Genomic DNA, 18,768 nt, shown 5'->3' on the forward strand with positions numbered 1-18,768 from the left:
TAAAGTAAAATTTTAATTCAGAAAATTTAAATCCTCAACCCTAAAATATCTCTTTATTTATTTTCAAACATTAAATGTTTAGTTTCCATATATATTTTTAAAAAAACTACGCATAGTTATAATTATAAGCAAAATAATAATAATAATAATAAAATAATAAATTTGAGTTTATTCGTTTGAATAAAAATTAAAATTCATAAAATAAATCAAATTGAACCATAATTAAAACCACATAGAATAAATTAATTCATAAATTTTTTATTTATTTGAATTCATAGGTATATCGTTCGACTCTTACCATTATCATTCTTTTTTTCTTTTCGTCTCAAACGAGCAATTGTGGCTGAGTCTACGGTGGTTGCCGCCACTCACCCCTTCATAAAGCTGGAAAAAAGGTTAAAGGAAGTCTCAGCCGCCACATAGGGTGGCGGCAAAGGGGAGGAGATACTCCAGAGGTCTGCAGTGGGCTGAAGCGAGAGTAGTATAGATAAGAGTAAGAGGGAACAAAATAAACCAACAAATTTTTAATTTTAAAAAAACAAATATAAAAATTTATTTTTCAGTAAATAATAATGCATTTTGCTTAGTTTTCACGAAAGTTTTTACACTAACGGCTAGTTTCTTTTTTCTTTTTCATTTTTTTTTTTGGAAAAAATAGATCAATTTGTAATTAAATAATTTCATAATTAATGTACCAATTTCTTCTTATATTCTCACAACTATTTCTTTTTTTCAATTAAATAATAATAATAATAAATGGCAAATTTAAAAAATTATTGGTGGGCCACACTGCCAAGCTAAAGCAAATTTTAAAAATTAAGATATATTGAGTAAATTAATTAAATAAGAAAATTAATTAATTTTCTTTTTAATTTTATATTCCCCAAATCTTCCCTCCTATAAATTCCATTTTCTATTGGCTCAATTAATCAAATGCACCGTCCCAATTTCCCCTCTTTCTCTCTCTAAACTTCTCCGATCACTATTTGTTTCTGCACTTGTTTTTCCTTCTCCGATGGCTCCAAATAACGGCGCTTCTCCCACCGGCTCCGGTCTGATCGTTAGTTTCGGTGAGATGTTGATCGATTTCGTCCCGACGGTTTCCGGCGTATCTCTAGCGGATGCGCCTGGATTTCTCAAGGCTCCCGGCGGTGCTCCGGCGAATGTTGCGATCGCTGTCAGTCGCCTTGGCGGTCACTCTGCCTTCGTTGGAAAGCTCGGTGAAGATGAGTTTGGCCACATGTTGGCCAATATCTTGAGGGAGCACGGCGTTAACGACGAAGGAATCTGCTTCGATAAAGGCGCTAGAACCGCCTTAGCCTTCGTCACTCTGCGTTCCGACGGTGAGCGTGAGTTTATGTTCTACCGAAACCCTAGCGCCGATATGCTTCTCAAGGCGGACGAATTGAATATCAAACTCATCAAATCCGTGAGTTTCCTCCTTCTCTTTCATTTTCCTTTTCGATTCGGTATTGGTATTGATTTTCTCGTCAATTGATTTTCCCGGAAAATTTTTCCTGTTGCGAATTTGACCGAGGTCGAGTATTTTAATCTTATAGACTCGTGCGCCAGTTCTTTTTTTTTTTTAATTTGACACGTCAGATATAATATTCTGGGCCCCACTCATAGACTTAGAGTAGCAGTAGTAGTGATAATTATGGGTAAATTCGGTATTTCGCTTTTTCATGTATGAATTTCCGATTATACCCCTTTAATTGATGACGTGGCGAAACTTCACGTGCTTACCTAGACTTTATTCTCACGTGTAGTTAGCGGTGCTGCCCATCACTCGCGAAGTTCTCCCTTTTCTGTCAGATATTTTTAGTTTTTTTTTTTTTCCATTTATTTTGATTATTACATAATTATTCCAAAAATGGAATATTGGATCAATTGGGATCTTTTTAGATATTTGATTTTTCTGAAACGATATCCTTAGAAGTTTTTTTTGTTAATCTCTTATTTAAAATATTTATCTTTTGTTTTATTTAGGTTTAGGAAGCTAGCTTGAACACTACGAAATGCATAATTCAAAAATAGAAATTTTAGAGAAAATTAAATTATTTAGACTTTAATTTTATAAAGTATCTCACTGGCTTGGCATTTATTTTGTTTAATTATAGAAAGTTTTTATTTAAAAATAAACAAAGTTAGTAAGTTACTATGATTTTCTCTTTAAATAGTTTTTTTAAAAGTCAGGATATAGCTTTTCAAACAAAACTGATGCTTATATTTATTTAATGTCTTTCGTGATTTACACGTCTCGTGCAGATGAACTAAAAGTTTTCGGCAATATATTTCTTGAAAAAAATCAAAAAATGAATATTTCACCCATAAGTTAATTTTAATTGGTCTATTTCGATCACATCTAACAAATAATTGCGAAATTCTGAATATGTTATCATATGTTTTGTGTTTGTAGGCTAAAATCTTTCACTATGGGTCCATAAGCTTGATCGTGGAGCCCTGCAGATCTGCCCATATAAAGGCAATGGAGGAGGCCAAGAAAGCAGGTGCTCTGCTTTCATACGATCCAAATCTGAGACTGCCTCTGTGGCCTTCAGCAGATGAGGCCCGTGAACAGATCAAAAGCATTTGGGACAAGGCCGACATCATCAAGGTTAGCGATGATGAGCTCAAATTCCTCACCAAATCCGAAAAGGTCGATGATGAAACTGCCATGTCTCTCTGGCATGATGGCTTGAAGCTCCTCTTGCTCACTCTCGGTGAGCATGGCTGCAAATACTACACCAAGGTACCCTCATAATTCTATTAGTGTTTGTACTTTCAAATGTTTAAATTTAGTCACGATTATGTTCATTTAGGAGGATACCATGCTTGAATATTCCAATTAATGGTAGGAATTTTTTTAAAGGTGGGCTAAATTTTGGGCGTTTGAAAATGTTAGGACTTATAATTTAGATATTTTATCATATCCTTATTTCCTTGTTCTTATTTGAATTTGTTGGACATTGGTTTGGTTGGTGAGAACTTGGAATGGGTTGGTGATAATTCTGTTCAAATTTGATTGTTTGTTTGCCTAACCGCTCCCATGTTTGAATCAGAATATTTGACTTCTTTCTGACATTTGTTGTTCATTAGAAGACGTATTTTAATGCTTAAAAACAGGCAAAAAATAAGAATTTGACTTAAAACTGTTACAATTTTTTGAACTTTTATGACTGACAAATTTGAGCCATGTGAAGTTCAAAGCACTATAATAATTTAGACAACACTTTTCGTAATCCTTACTTCAAAAACAAAAACAGGTAATTATTTTGGTTGTTGGTACTTTTTCATAGCTTTCTTACTGTCAAAGGCTGGTTGTTGGCTATTAGTGGTTGGATCTGGGAATTGCATAGCTGTACATTCATTCCCGTGTTTATCCATAACATAAATTAAAATCTCTGTTAGGACTCAAGCCGGGTCCCACCATTAGCAAATATTGTCTTTGAGTTTTTCCTTTCAGTTTTCCCCTAAAGGTTTAAAAAATGAGAAGTTTCCACACCCTTATAAACAATGTTTCGTTCTACTCCTCAACTGATGTAGGATCTCACCACCCTTCTATCTACTTTCCCGAGAAAATTTCAGATCTCCAAGAAAACTTCTCAAAATTTTCCAGCTAGGAAGTTAGGCTGAGTAACGCACCTTTTTAATGCCTGTGGGTTTTGATTTGTAGGGCCACTGTGTTAATAATTGCTTCCTGAAAAGGCTTGTTCGTTCAATTCCTTACCTTGTTTCGTAAACAAAAGCAATGGTGCTTCCTTTGTCCCACATTGTTCATGATGGACAGAAGATTATTTATTTATTTTATTTATTAGGATTATTATTATTATTATCTTTTTTTCGGTAAAATTGTTAATAGGACCTTAGTATTACTTTTGAAACAGTAAAAATTGCATTTTTTAACTCTCCTTTTTTCTTTGGTTAAAAAAACACAGAACTTCCGCGGCTCCGTGGATCCATTCAAGGTCAAAACTGTGGACACAACTGGAGCTGGCGACTCGTTTGTTGGCGCTCTCCTTTGCAAGATTGTCGACGACCAATCCGTTCTCGAGGTACTTGTATCTTTCATAAGAGTTTGTTATCTAATAAGGTCACGACTAATGAAAACATTTATTTGCATGATTGTCGACCGACTAATCTGTTGTCGAGGCACGTCTGTCTTTCATTAGAGTTGGTTGAATAATGGAACTTTTATTTACATGATTATCGACCCGACTAATCTGTTATCGAGGTACTTAGCTTGTATCCCTACTTTAATTTATTTTATTGCAGGATGAGAAGAGGCTGAGGGAGATCCTGAGATTTGCAAATGCATGTGGAGCCATTACAACAACCAAGAAGGGAGCAATCCCAGCTCTCCCATCAGAGGCTGACGTGGAAGCCTTGATCAAGGCTTCTACCTAGGCTGCTTCTTTTTCCTCTTGTGTTCTTGTTTTACATTTTTGGCTCTAATTCCCTTTTCGCAGTAGAATTAACAAAAAGGCCCTTTTAATTTTCTCCCATCAGACTTTTGTGCTTAAAGTATTTACTAAATAAAACCTTTTTTAAAAATAAAAAAAAAATGGGAAATAAAACTTTAACATTTTGACCTTGTTAAATTACTATTTTAACCTGCTCATTTTGGTGTCTTTTTTCATTACATTAAAATTGATATAATTTTGGTGTCTTTTTATTACTTTAAGCTTCATAGGTTTTTTAATTATTGTGATTTTGTTGGATTTTCACCCGCATCACTCAATTTAAAATTATTAATTTTAAAAATAATAATTATATGAAGACTCCAACTCTACAAGCAACCTATGTGTTTTACTTTTAATTTTCTTCTTCTTTTATTACAAACTAGCGTTTTAGTTTCACATTTAAAGTTATAGTACTTGGTGCCATAGTAAACACCGTCGTTTAAAGAATATTCAACTTTTTTTTCCACCTCTAAGGATTATTACTGAACTAAGGCAATTGAATTTTCCTGATAAGGTCAGAGGATAATAGGCCTTTCCTACTCCTGATAAGGTATGAGGGTAATAGACATTTCCTTAGCCTTTCCTACCTCTGAAGGTCTTAGGGTAATAGTCTCTTTGGGCAAAAACCGTATAAGCAAAAATAGGATAAGGTCAGATAGGGTCAGGTAGGATAAGGCAAGACTTAATAAGTTGTTTCCCTTACTCGCCCTGTAATAGGATTCACCCAGCGGATGATACAGTAACCGAAGGAAGTTCCACTAAGCCTTCGGTATTGGTGCACAGTGGATGGTGCCTTACTCCTCTGATATGAAGTAACCCTTCCACAAGCAATCACATCAGAGTCTACACTTATCGAGAAGTGTTTTTCGTAAGGAGTAAGGTATCAGATTATTGCAATACTTAATAAGCAGTTTCCCTTACTCGCCGCTGCTGTAGCAGCCACCGAAGGAAGTTCCACTAAGCCTTCGGTATTGGTGCACAGTGGATGGTGCCTTACTCGTCAGATGTTAGATGGCACTGCAAAAACCATCACATCTGAGTCTACACTTATCTCTAAGTGTTTTTCGTAAGGAGTAAGGTAGTTACTTATTTAATGTCTAAACGTCAAACCTCAATATCTCTACTCCGCCCTGCATGAAGACTATAATGCAGTAATCGAAGGAAATGCCACTACGCCTTCGGTATTGGCGCACAGTGGAGGGTGCCTGCACCGTAGGAGGGAGGGTCCGATCTCTGATGCCAATCCATACATCATGATCGGAAGGTGTAAGGAGTAGTATGTGATACATTGTTTTGAGTTAGAAGTTATTGATAGTATGAGTATGATATCTTTTAAAAAGTAGTAATAGAGAGTTCAATATAATCAGATTAGTGGAAAATGTCTCTGTACTTGTAGTGGTTGTGATCATATGGTATGCGGTTTGTTGCTATTTTATAGGTATCAATATCTGTAGTTGACTTCTTTTGCTATTTTATAGGTATCAATATCTGTAGTTGACTTTTTCTTGTTGGTATGAGAACGGAACGTCACATGAGCCCTTCGTTGCACATAAAGTAATGCTAATGGTGCTCAATGGTAGGATAGTAACCTCATATATCTCTTGAGTCTTTCGATGTTGTTATGGTTTTACCCCATGTGTATTCTCCAACAAACATAGTTGACGACGTTTCAATCATCTTTCCATCAACAATGAGCGGAATTTCTGCTTCGACCGTTATCTTGATGTCCAATTTTGTTGAGACTAAAGAAGCCCATGTGCTCAGTCCGTTGTTTGTGTATGAGAAAGTCACAGATTCAGTATTGGGTATGTTTGAATTATTTGCAACTTCTGTAGTTGCTAATACGATAACAACTTGATCATGGATCCTAGCATCAAAAAGACAAAATACGACATTGTTGATTTGTCGTGAAAGAACAAGCTCAACCATATGTAAGCGTGAAAATTCATCGATATTTTTCACAGCTGCCATGAGATAACTTATTTTGCTGCCTATAGTATATCTTTTAACAAAGTTGTCATTACCCAAGTTACAAAGAGCAACAACGTCGGGTGAAACTTTAGTGGGCAAAAATAAAGTATCGAGATTTTGAGTAGTGGTCTCATAATAGTCAGCAAAAATCTAATTAGATGTGTCACGTCTTCAAAATTTCTGGAAGTAAACTGATTTGATGCAAAATTTTCCATCATTTGTGATGAAAGTCTCCATCTGAATGGTAGGATCGTCAATATTGTTGGAAGAAAATTGTAGATATGGACGATTGTCAATTGAGCGAGCACTAAGATAAGAACCATTATCACCTTTAAAAGCAATAAATTTAGGTAATGACCACACTAATTTCCAGTTAATAACTATACTGAGATCGCAGAGATCTCTATTAGCAACCGACCATAAGGAGGACCAATTCTCCATACGACTATGTTAAAACCAAGACCAACGTGACAAAATCAAAATGGTTGCGAGAACTGTCATAAACGGGATGAAATAGTGTGCACGACCATTTGGATTTATCTTCTTCTTTCTCGTAAGCTCCCGCTACAATAAAATGTTTGTCACAAGCCCAACTAGTCCAGTACTTATTATTGTAACAACATCTTATGTGGAATAAAGACGGGTCACGTTTAGCTTGTTCGAACTCAAACTTTGTGTATGGAGTAAGAATCTCCTTTCCCGAGTACCGCAGAAACATATTCACCTGTGAACAAGTTTCATCCAAATAGCGCAAGTAGTTGTGATTATACTTTGATTTGAGGACTACAAACCTCGGAAATTGCACCATCCTTGTCCCTTTGTCGACACTAAGTTGAGTAGCTATACTTATTCTTGTTATGCTAGGCTATTTATCGCTCGAGAAGCATAGATTTTACTAATTGCACCTAAATATTCTCGTTATCTTTTCTACAAAAAGAAAAGGTAAAAAAATGTCGTTTTACGCATATTTTTATCTTATCCTTATTTTTATTATAGTAAAAGTGAAAAAGACGGGCATCTATTTTTGTTATAATGTCCAAATTTGAAGTATTTAGACTTTATATCTTAAAGTCTCGTAATTTATATTTTATTTATAATATTAAATTGTCATGATATTCTCTTAACTTAGCCGATCGTTCTTTATGATTTTTATTGCGTTAAAATCACGGAATAAAGGCAACAAAAAAGAGGTGCAGTTGCGTAGAACCAATAAAGATGATGAAGTTGACAAGTCCAATTGAACTGGTTTCTTATTGGATTCGTTGAGAATGAAGAAGCTCATGTGCTAGATTCGGTGTTTATATATGAGAAAGTCGAACAAGTATTTCCCGTTCAATTATTTTCCGTTTATGTATTCGCTGGTATGATAATAACTTGATCACGAATTCCCGTATCAGAGAGACGAAACACGACATTGTTGAATTTTGGTGAAAGAACAAGCTCGATCATTTTTCACGGCCGTCATGAGACAACTTATTTTCTTACCTGAAGCTTATCATTATCCCTTTCCACAAAAAGAAAAAGTGAAATATTCTCAATTTCTTTTATTCATGAATATTCTCTGGAAGAATAAAAAATTGGTTAGATTCCATGTGTCGTTTTGCTAAGGATAGCTCATCGAACCCTTTTCGAAAAGTCGTGAGTTTTGAGTTTGTGAACAAGTCATTCGTGTGAAAATGAAATTTTGTGGACAATCTTGACGTATGATCGAATCTCGAGTCACGTTTGACAGAAAATATTTTATAAAACGTGAACGAGGAAACGCGTTGAAAAAGATTTGAAAGAAATCAATATTATAAGCTAAAAACGAATCAACAACAATTATAACTTTGATAGTATATAACTCGGGTAGGAAAAATTGACAAAAGATTCTGGTAAATGGTTATACACCTCCCATATTGATAACATGCTCTAGACAAACATGATCGAAACATCCGACATGCGGCCACAACCAACACACCTTAGGACACCCTTTTTTTTTTATTATTATTATTGTTGCGATATAATAATAATACTGCTCATCGGTATAGTTGCACAACCAACACACCTTAGGACACGAACCCTTAGTTGCATGTAAGGTAACGTTAATACTGCTCATCGGTGGTATAGTTGCCTCATATTTGATCTCTTGTATCTTTGACGTTGTTATAGTTTCTCCCCATTTGTATTCTCCAACGAACTTAGTCGACGATGTTTCAATTGTCTTTCCATCGACAATGAGAGGAACTCCGGTTTCGATTATTGTCTTGACGTCCAATTTCGTTGAAACTGAAGAAGCCCATGTGCTAGATCTGGTGTTTGTATGTGAGAAAGTCAAGCAGACAGTGTTGGGTAAGTTCGAATCGTTTGCAGCTTATGCAGTTGCTAATACGATAGCAACTTGATCAGGGATTCTAGCATCAGAAAGATAAAACACGACATTGTTGATTTGTCGTGAAAGAACAAGCTCAACCATTTGTAAGTGTGAAAATTCATCGATATTTTTTACAGCTGCCATGAGACAACTTACTTTGCTTGCTGAAGTGTACCTTTTAACAAAGTTGTTATTACCCAAGTTACGAAGAGCAACAACGTGGGACGCAACTTTAGTTGGCGAAAACAAAGTATCGAGATTTTGAGCAGTGGCATCCACAGATTGGAAGTGAGCTGACTTCACACGAATTTTTCTATCATTTGTGATGAAGGTCTCCATCTGAACGGTAGGATCGTCAATATTGTTGGATGAAAATTGTAGATATGAATGATTGTCAATTGACCGAGCACTAAGAAAAGAACTATTATCATCTCTAAAGGCAATAAATTTAGGTAATGACCACAGTGATTCCCAGTCAATAACTATACTGAGATCGCATAGATCTTTATCAAGAATCGACCATTGTGCACGTAAGCATTCTCCATAAGGGGGACCAACCCTCCACATGACTACATTTAAACCAAGATGGACATGACAAAACCGAAACGATTGATGACAACTGTCATAAACTGGACGAAATAGAGTGCACGTCCATTTGGATTTGTCTTCATCTTTCTGGTCAGCCCCCGCTACAATAAAATGATGGTCACGAGCCAAACTAACCCATTACTTGTTGTTGTAACAACATTTTATATGGTATAAAGATGAGTCACATTTAGCTTGCTCGAACTCAAACGGTGTAAATGGACTAAGAATCTCCTTTCCCGAGTATTGCATGAATGTTCGCACCAATGAACACGCTTCATTCATGAAGCGCAAATAGTTGTGGTTGTACTTTGATTTGAGCATGGCAAACTTCGGAAGTTGCACCATTGTTGCCTCTTTCTCTTTACGTTACTATCTCTCGGATATTAAGCTGAGTTTTGCGATACCCGTTCTTGTAATATGCTATGCTTGTAAGTAAGTATAATTATTCTCATTTATCCTTTTATTCACGAACGTTCTTAAAAAGAATCGAACCACGTCCCCTTTACGCATATTTTTATCTTTTATCTTTATTATCATTATCTATTCATTCACGTGGAGACTTACCAATGGTGTGTCGTGTGCATATATATATATGTATATGTATATATATGTATATATGTATACGTGTATGTATATATAATAAATTTTCCTTTTTATCCATATAAATCGGAAAAATTAATCGATTTAAAAACAAACGAAAGGATGCTTCTAGAATATTGTGTCCAATACAAGAATATTATCAATATGATTTTATTATAAAATTATCCTAAAGTTTTTTATTTATTTATTTATTTTTATTTTTAGCGTTGACTTATACTAAAAGTTACTTTATTAACTCCAAAATATAATAGAATAAATTGCATAAGTACGACTTTTATGTTCGAATAATTAGCATTCATCTCCCGTGTCTACGAGCCTTTCTCATTTTTCGTCTTTTATTTTTTTAAATTTTTAAAACCAAAATTATTTCTATCAGCAAATATATTATTTATTTCACCGTGCTTATCAATCGAACTATCCAATTCAAATCATAAAAATTGGGTCGAGTTGGATTATATATATATATATATATTTTCAAATTAGGTTGGATTGAATTTTTGAAAAATAAAAAAATTCGATTTCGTTTGCCGGTTGACATTTTTTTATTGAGTCAATCCAACCATCTCGAAAATAAAATAACAACCAAACCCTACTCTGATGAGAACATTTATAACTGATGTTAATGATGAGTTGTGACTTGTAAATATTTGATATTTAAATTTTATGATATTTTTGTTATTAATGTAACATGTATTACAGATAAATATGATTTTTTTTAAGAATTAAAAAAACAAAAAAAAAAAGACAATTCGAAAACTAGACCCGACCCAACCTAGTCGAATTGGATTGGACTATGAACTCTATTCAGATTACTCGAGTCGCTAATCCAACCAACTCAAAATTTCGAACAAGTAACGTTTTTTTTTTCTTTTGCATTTTGCTTTTTGCATTTGAGTAAAATATATATAATATTTTAGTCGTTTAATTTAAAAAATAATAATAATCCCAACAAAATTAGAAAGTTTGAGCCAATAAATTAAAAATAATTAAGCTTTTAAATAGGATCGTGTAGATGAAAACCGTAATAATTTTATTCTTTTAGATATTACAACGTAAGTCATACACGGACATCTAAAGATGTCACATTTACCTCGTCCCTATTATCATGATAGAATAATTATTCGTTAGGACATCCACAGATTTGTTTAGTTTTAACTTCATGTTTAAGATTGTAGTAGTTGGTGCCATGATAAATACCGTCAGCTAAATAAGATTCAACTTCTTTCCCGCCGATGAGGACGTCAACTTGTTTGTATGAGAACGGAACGTCACACGAGCCCTTAGTTGCATATAAGGTAACGATACTCGTGCTTGTTGGTGGTACAGTTACCTCATATTTTATCTCTTTTATCTTTGATATTGTTATGGTTTCTCCCCATTTGTATTCTCCCGAAAACTTAGTTGATAATGTCTCGATCTTTTTTCGGTTAACAATGAGGGGAACTCCCGAGTCAATTGTTGTCTTGACATCCAATTTCATTGAGATTGAAGAAGCCCATTTGCTATATCTGGTGTTTGTATAAGAGAACGAGATGCATAGAGTGCTTGGTACGTGGAAATTATTTGTGACTTCTTTAGTTGCTAGCACGATAACAGCTTCATTGTAGATTCTAGCCTCGGAAAGATAAAACATTACGTTGCTGATTTCTCTCGAAAGAATAGGCTCGACCATTTGTAAGTGTGAAAAGCTATCAATTTCTTTGGCTCCAGCGTTGAGAAAGTTTACTTTGCTAGCAAGACTGTATCGTTTGACAAAGTTGCCATTACCTAAGTTACGTAGAGCGACAATGGTGGAAGATACCTGAGTTGGCGAAAATAAAGTATCGAGATTTTCCGAGCTATCATCAATAGAATCAGCGAAAATCCAATTAGAAGTATCGCGTTTCCAAAATTTTTGGAAGAAAATTGATTTTATGCGAATTTTCCCATCGTTTGTGATGAATGTCTCCATCTGAATGCTAGGATCGTCGATGCTTTTGGACGAGAATTGTAGATACGGAAGTTTGCTAATCAAACGAGCACTAAGATAGGAACCATTATCACTTTTAAAAGCAATATATTTTGGTAACGACGATATTGATTCCCAATTAATAACTATACTGAGATCACAAAGATCTCTATCGGGATCTGACCATTGTGCACGTAAGCATTCTCCAAACGGAGGGCCAACCCTCCACAAGACCACGTTGAAACCAAGACGAACATGACAAAATCTATAAGATTGATGACAACTTTCATATACGGGACGAAATAACGTGCATGTCCATTTAGATCTATCTTCCTCTTTATGGTCAGCTCCCGCTACAATAAAATGATGGTCACAAGCCCAGCTAACCCAATACTTATTGTTGTAACAACATTTTATATGGAACAAAGATGGGTCACATCTAGCTTGCTCGAACTCAAACTTTGTAAATGGAGTAAGAATATCTTGTCCCGAGTATTGTAGAAACGACCGTACCGGCGAACAAGTTTCATTGATATAACGCAAGTAGTTGTCGTTGTACTTTGATTTAAGAGCTGCAAACCTCGGGAGCTGCGACATGCTTACTTCTTGATCTTTACTTCTCAATTTCTCACAATCTAAGTTGAGTTTTGCTATACTTGTTAATGTTACGTGCTACGTTATTTATAACACGAACCATAAATATTCTTACCATCTTTTCTACTCGTAAAAATATTCTCATTTATCCTTCTTATTCATCAATGTTCTTATAAAGAATAAAAACGTCGCTTTATTCTGAATTGACAAATTCGTATTCTTATGTTTATGTTTTTTTTTATTAAGTAAAATATGGATTTTTTTGTCCAAATTTTAGCTCAAATGTTTTTTAAGGTGAGATCTAAGTCCCATGATTAATGTTTTATTATAACAAAATCCTAGGTTGTCCGGTTTAATAAATAATCTATGCAGTGTATAGTTTATGAATAAGGTTGGATGTCTTATCCTAATAACAATATCAATATGACTCACTTTATAATAGTTATAAATGATTTGATCCAAATTGTTCTCGTTGAGACATCGGTAGTTAAAAGATATAATTACGACCACTCTCCACAATGATATGATATTATCCACCTTGAGCATAAGCTCCCATGGATTTGCTTTAAAATACATTATTTATACATTTTTTAAGACTTCTATTATTGTTGATATTCGTTGGGACATCCACAGATGTTTGTAGTCCTAACATCATAATTAAGGTCGTAGAAGTTGGTACCACGGTAAATACCATCATCTAAATGATATTCAACTTCTTTCCCACCTATGAGGACGTCATCTTGTTTGTACGAGAATGGAATCTCATATGATCCCTTAGTTACAAGTAAGGTAATGAAAGTAGCCTGTTTGGTGGTACGATTATCTCGTATGTTATCTCTTTTGGCTTTGAAACTGTTTTAATTTCTCCCCATTTGTATTCTCCATCAAATTTAGCTGAAGATATATCGAACTTCCTTCCATCACTAATGAGGGGAACTCTCGACTTAATTGTAGTCTTGACATCCAATTTCGTTGAGATTGAAGAAGCCCATGAGCTAATTCTCTTGTCTATATATATGAGAAAGTGATACGTGCAATATTGGGTACGTTGAAATTGTTTCTAACTTCACTGGTTGCTAACATGATAACAACTTCGTTAAAGCCTCAGAAAGATAAAACGCCACATGACTGATTTCTCTAGAACGTGTGAAAATTCATCAATCTCTGAGATAGCAGCATTGAGACTGCTTTCTATACCCGAAATTAGTGTATCTTTTAATGAATTTGTTAGCACCCAAGTTACGTAGAGCAACAACGAGGGGAGAAAGTTTAATCGGTGAAAACAAAACATCGGGATCTTGAGAATTAGAGTCATCCAAGTCAGCAAAAATCCAATCACGATCACCACGTTTCCAAAGTCTTTGGAAGAAAATGGACTTTATGCGAAATTTTCCATCATTTGTGAAGGTAGTCTCCATCATAGTGCTAGGATCTTTAAGATTTTGGGATAAAAACGGTAAATATGGAAGGTTATGACGTCGGCGACCAGATAGATAAAAATCATTTTCCGATTTAAAAACAATGAACTTCGGTAATAACCACATCGATTCTCAATCGATAGCTATACTGAGATCACAAAGGTGTCTATCGGGGTTTGACAAGTGTGGACGTAAGCAATCTCTAAAATGAGAACCATCTCTCCACAACACCACATAGAGACCAAGATGGACATGATGAAATCGATAGGATTGATGACAACTATCATAAACGGGACGAAATAACGTGCATGTCCATTTGGATCTATCTTCCTCTTTATCTTCAGCTCCAGCTATAATAAATTGATGGTCACCAGCCCAACTAACCCAGTACCTATTGTTTTAACAACATTTTATATGGAATAAAGATGGGTCAGATTTAGCTTGCTCGAACTCGAACTTTGTGAATGGACCGTCCTGAATATTGTAGTTGTGGTTGCACTTCGATTTGAGTACTCCAAACTTGGGAAGTCCCACCATTTTTACCTCTTTCTCTTTACAAATCTATTTCTCACAAACTAAGTTAGGTTTTGCTATATATGCTTCATCTTATTACATACTACGCTATTTATACCATTCATTATTGCGGAATAGTGTTTGAAGATTGAAGTCGAGTATTGATCTTTTACCGTGAAAGAAAGAGTCAAATATTCTCACTATTTTTTTCTCATATACGTTTTATTCACCAATGTTTTTAAAAAGAATAAAAATTCGATTACAACCCACCTCCCACTTCACACAAAAAAATTATTCTAATAAATCTTCGACAAAATTAAAAAGTTATAATCAGCATATTTGAAATGGTGAATGGAAAAAGAGATAAATAATAAATGGAAATAAAACCATCCTTATTTAAAAAATAAAAATTTTAAAAACAAACCAAAGCAAATCTTATGGATTTGGGATTAGAAGTGTTATGAGCTTGCGTTGGGGCAAATATAGTGAACGTACAGGAATGAATGGGTCGAAATAATTGTGCACATAGAATGTTTCATCACTTAACACGCTAGCTTAAGTATAAATGAGTGCATCAACAAGTGGTACCGGAAAGATTTGCAGGATCCAAAATCCATAAAGACAAATCTTAAATCGAGACGTTCAAAATCACGAGTGGTGATCGATGTATACAAGAAAGTAAACTCAAGTTTGTTCAAGAAGAAGATTCAACGAGACACTTCATTAAAAATTATGTTAAGACATGGGAATAGTTATAACATACGTACATGGGTTGAACAGCTCGTCGTTTTGATCATAGATAGATAGATAGATAGATAAATTCGGAAAGAAAGATGGATCATAATACTACAACGAACGAAACGAACCAAAGATAGACTTAAATAATCTTAAAAAAAAAATTGACGAGGATGAGTTACTATTCTTTAAAATAATCTTAAATTTGTCATATAAGATCCAAAAGTTACAATAAGGTAGAAAAGCAAAAGTAAAAAACAAATATTGTAGGCATAAGATCAAAGAAAACTCCTATAATGCATACTACCAAACCATAGATGTGAACAATACTACCACATAATATAATCATTATTCAAGCCTATAAACTAAACTGTATTATTATTCATAACCATACTAACTTGTCTCTTCCTGTTCATCCGAGATCGGGAACGGTAAAAAACTCATCCTCGTCTACCACCTCGATCCTAGGCTTTTTGTACGACATGCTCGACTTCGTCGGCCTGTATGCGAATGCACTACCTGAGTGTGATGTAGGAAGCTCGGGAACTTCAGCAGCAGCTAAAGCTTCTTGAGGAACTTGCTCCCCAAACAGCCCCATTTCTGCTAGCCATTCTAGTTCTCCAAACTCTAGATCTTCTTTCTGCTGCACAATGGATTTGATCGTAAGTTATGAATCAAGTAATAGTAATGCAATTCTTTGTCACATGTTTGCCTCTATGTTAGCAACAGTAAACACCAGAAATCTCAAAAGAAAACAATCCAATCCGACGTGCATCATGATTCCCATACGACATTGCAGGGTATGGATTTAACGAACAACCATAGCTTGGCCCTGTGGTTAATAAGGGTCGTGTAAATAATAAAAGACTCCTACTTATGATTCAATATCCTGCGGGTTTCCTTAACAACCAAATGCCGTAGGTTGTCCTGTGAGGATAGTCAAAATGTGTGCTAGTTAGTCCAGACACTTCAATTTAAATAAGTGTGTGCGTGATCTTTCGGAGGAGAAAGCAAAGATGTGTCGACGCAGGAAAGTAAACATTCGAAAACTTATCCTTTCTAAACTGGCAGAAATTGCAGTGTTGAAGTATGATCACAAAAAGCAAATAAGTGGATGTGTAGAAGGTGTAGCATCTAGCTTACTTACCTTGTCAGACGACTCGAGATCGGAGAAGTGGAGAAAGTCGTCAACCGCCCATGGGGATGTGAAGTTAGGAACTTGTTGTGAAGGCAGTTTAGCAGGAACCTGAGGGTTCTTCGGATTTGGAGGTTCCATTTTGACCTTGTCGACGTCCTTCGTGCAACTTGAGCTCATGGCCACTCTGATTCCCGTGGCTAGAAACCTCTGGTGGTTTGCTGAAAGACTACCAGTTGAATGAATTGGTTCATCACAATCTTGACAAAATAGTGCTCTGTCTTCAACACAGAAAATGAAAGCCGGCTTGTCCTGATACCATACAAGACAGATAATACTCAGCATTTGTCATCTCAACTAAACTGCTTCCTACTTTTTCTACAACAAAAATGAACCTCCTTCAAGGTAAATAAATACGAAGGACAATATCTACTAGTGGTGGAATTGGGCTGTTAGAAATGCTATCAGAGCCAGACACAGGGCGATGTGCCAACGAGAAGGTTGAGCCCCGAAGGAGAGTGGACACGAGGCAGTGTACCAGCAAGGATGCTGTCCCGAAGGGGGTGGATTGGAGGGTCCCACATCAATTGGAGAAGGAAATGAGTGTCAACAAGGATGTTGGGCTTAGAAAGAGAGTGGATTGTGAGATCCCACATCGGTTGGGGAGGAGAATGAAACATTGTTTACAAGGGTGTGGAAAACTCTCCCTAGCAACCGCGTTTTAAAAACTTTGAGGGAAAGCCCAAAAAAGACGATATCTACTAGTGGTGACTAGAGCTGCTGCACAAAATCATGAACTCTACCCAACATCAACTACTACACCCAAAAACGGATGATTGAAGTAAAAACTGAAGGTCCTGGGTTCAAACTTCTTACTAACTTCGAAGCTCACGAGTGATAGAGAGTGATTAGAGTACACATGAAAGGGTTAGATTTACTAGAACCTAACAAACTTAAACGTAACTTCGGATTAAACAGTGATTTAAGTAAACTACGTTGAGATTATCATCCACACTTGCAAAACCACTTCGGATTAAACAGTGATTCAAGTAAACTTTGTTGAGATTATCATCCACACTTGCAAAACCACTTCGGATTAAACAGTGATTTAAGTAAACTTTGTTGAGATTATCATCCACACTTACAAAATCTTTCATCTAAATTCATCATATCAGCACAAAAACGATCAGATCAACGAGATGAGCAAATGAACAAGCAAGAAACCAAAGTGAAGCAACAGAGATCGCAATTACTTGGCATATATCGCATTTGGGGAGCTTAGTAGAGAGGCACTGAAGAAGAAGCCTCTGGTGTTTGCTCGCAAGCTTATTAGCAGCATGAACTTCAACATCGCATTTCGAACAAAGCGCCGCTTCATCCGCACAACAAATCAAAGTAGCAGGAGCTTTCTCACAAACATCGCACTGAATTTTCATCTTATCCCTCTAGGTTACCACTACAATCTTCAACTGATTCCCGGAAATTCCACCTCCGCCCTTTTTTCTACTCCGAGACCATCAAATTCATGAAATTTTTAGAGAAAAACAGCAGCTCCGACCGCCGGAGAGACCAATCGGAAAAGATCGAAGAGAACAAGAACGGAAACCGATTGTTAGTGGAGAAAAAACTAGAAGAGAAGGGGTAGAAGGAAGGGGGAGTAAATGGTGGGTGAGACGATAAGGGTTTAGATTTTTGGCCATGGAAAGTAAGAAAGCTGGAAGAGACAACGAGGCGGAAAAGGGTGGACGCCATTTGTGTGGCTGTGGAGCTGGATTGGTTTGTGGCTGAGGAATTTTGAGGCCTACAAAATTATTGATGAAGAGCATCATCAATTTTGTACGACGGGGAACAACACTATTCTTGCAATCAATGTGAACTTCTTTTGCAACTCTCCACGCCAACAATTTCCATACAACCCTTTTGTTGGTTTCATATGCCATTCTATGAGTTCGGCTATCTAACGAACCTACATTTCTAAGCGTTTTTCTGTACTCGTCTCTACACGTTGTTTGATTCTTTCGAATATAATTATACTATTTTTTTTTTTATCTTTTATAGGTGACTTTTTGCCATATTTATGAGAACGTAACTCAAGAGTAAGAGGACTACAACGACAGATACCGAGATGGTATGAATCTTAAGATTTTGAAATTAATGATATTTTTTTATCTCAAGTTGCTTCCATGTTCAACAAGTCAATGTCAATCAATTTCAACGTAAATTTGATCCTAACCTAACCACCGACACCCAACTTAGCTTATATTTTATCCCTCGCCTCCCACCCTCCACAGATAGTTACTAAAATGCTTTCATCCTTGTTATGAAACTGTCAAAGGAGAAGACACAACCTTAAGGTGTAAAATTCGTACCGAAGTTGTAGACTAAACATTAACTTAACGAACGTTGGCCAAATTCTAAGAGGATGCACGTAAATATAAAATGAATTTGCA

The 18,768-nt window shown here is 35.7% G+C and overlaps 2 protein-coding genes across 3 annotated transcripts; one reads left to right on the forward strand and one right to left on the reverse strand.

Annotated features, from left to right (window-relative positions):
* The first annotated feature begins 916 nt into the window (after window positions 1-916).
* Window positions 917-4,542, forward strand: LOC111497656 (probable fructokinase-4). Its single transcript, XM_023148516.1, has 4 exons — window positions 917-1,429; window positions 2,420-2,752; window positions 3,939-4,055; window positions 4,276-4,542. The coding sequence occupies exons 1-4, from the start codon at window positions 1,016-1,018 to the stop codon at window positions 4,405-4,407; spliced, it is 996 nt and encodes a 331-aa protein (XP_023004284.1). The 5' UTR covers window positions 917-1,015; the 3' UTR covers window positions 4,408-4,542.
* A 10,807-nt stretch (window positions 4,543-15,349) lies between these two features.
* LOC111497554 (B-box zinc finger protein 24) lies at window positions 15,350-18,130 on the reverse strand. Of its 2 annotated transcripts, none has more exons than XM_023148361.1 (3): window positions 17,572-18,130; window positions 16,331-16,630; window positions 15,350-15,823 (listed from the first exon to the last, which is right to left on the reverse strand). In XM_023148361.1, the coding sequence occupies exons 1-3, from the start codon at window positions 17,752-17,754 to the stop codon at window positions 15,596-15,598; spliced, it is 711 nt and encodes a 236-aa protein (XP_023004129.1). In that variant the 5' UTR covers window positions 17,755-18,130; the 3' UTR covers window positions 15,350-15,595. The 2 variants fall into 2 exon arrangements, with proteins under 2 accessions (XP_023004129.1, XP_023004128.1); XM_023148360.1 differs by having other exon boundaries at window positions 15,350-15,826; window positions 17,572-18,115.
* Between the last annotated feature and the right edge of the window lie 638 nt (window positions 18,131-18,768).

The sequence above is a fragment of the Cucurbita maxima genome, unplaced genomic scaffold, assembly GCF_002738345.1.
Source record: "Cucurbita maxima cultivar Rimu unplaced genomic scaffold, Cmax_1.0 Cma_Scf00024, whole genome shotgun sequence".
Classification (NCBI taxonomy): Eukaryota; Viridiplantae; Streptophyta; class Magnoliopsida; order Cucurbitales; family Cucurbitaceae; genus Cucurbita; species Cucurbita maxima.

Excerpts from the sequence above, each read along its gene's own strand:
- LOC111497656 (XM_023148516.1), top strand. The coding sequence starts at position 1,016 with ATGGCTCCAAATAACGGCGCTTCTCCCACCGGCTCCGGTCTGATCGTT. Across the intron at positions 2,753-3,938 it reads GCTGCAAATACTACACCAAG|AACTTCCGCGGCTCCGTGGA; the intron begins GTACCCTCATAA and ends AAAAAAACACAG. Across the intron at positions 4,056-4,275 it reads ACGACCAATCCGTTCTCGAG|GATGAGAAGAGGCTGAGGGA; the intron begins GTACTTGTATCT and ends ATTTTATTGCAG.
- LOC111497554 (XM_023148360.1), bottom strand. The coding sequence starts at position 17,754 with ATGAAAATTCAGTGCGATGTTTGTGAGAAAGCTCCTGCTACTTTGATT. Across the intron at positions 16,631-17,571 it reads CCAAATGCGATATATGCCAA|GACAAGCCGGCTTTCATTTT; the intron begins GTAATTGCGATC and ends GTATGGTATCAG. Across the intron at positions 15,827-16,330 it reads ATCTCGAGTCGTCTGACAAG|CAGAAAGAAGATCTAGAGTT; the intron begins GTAAGTAAGCTA and ends TCCATTGTGCAG.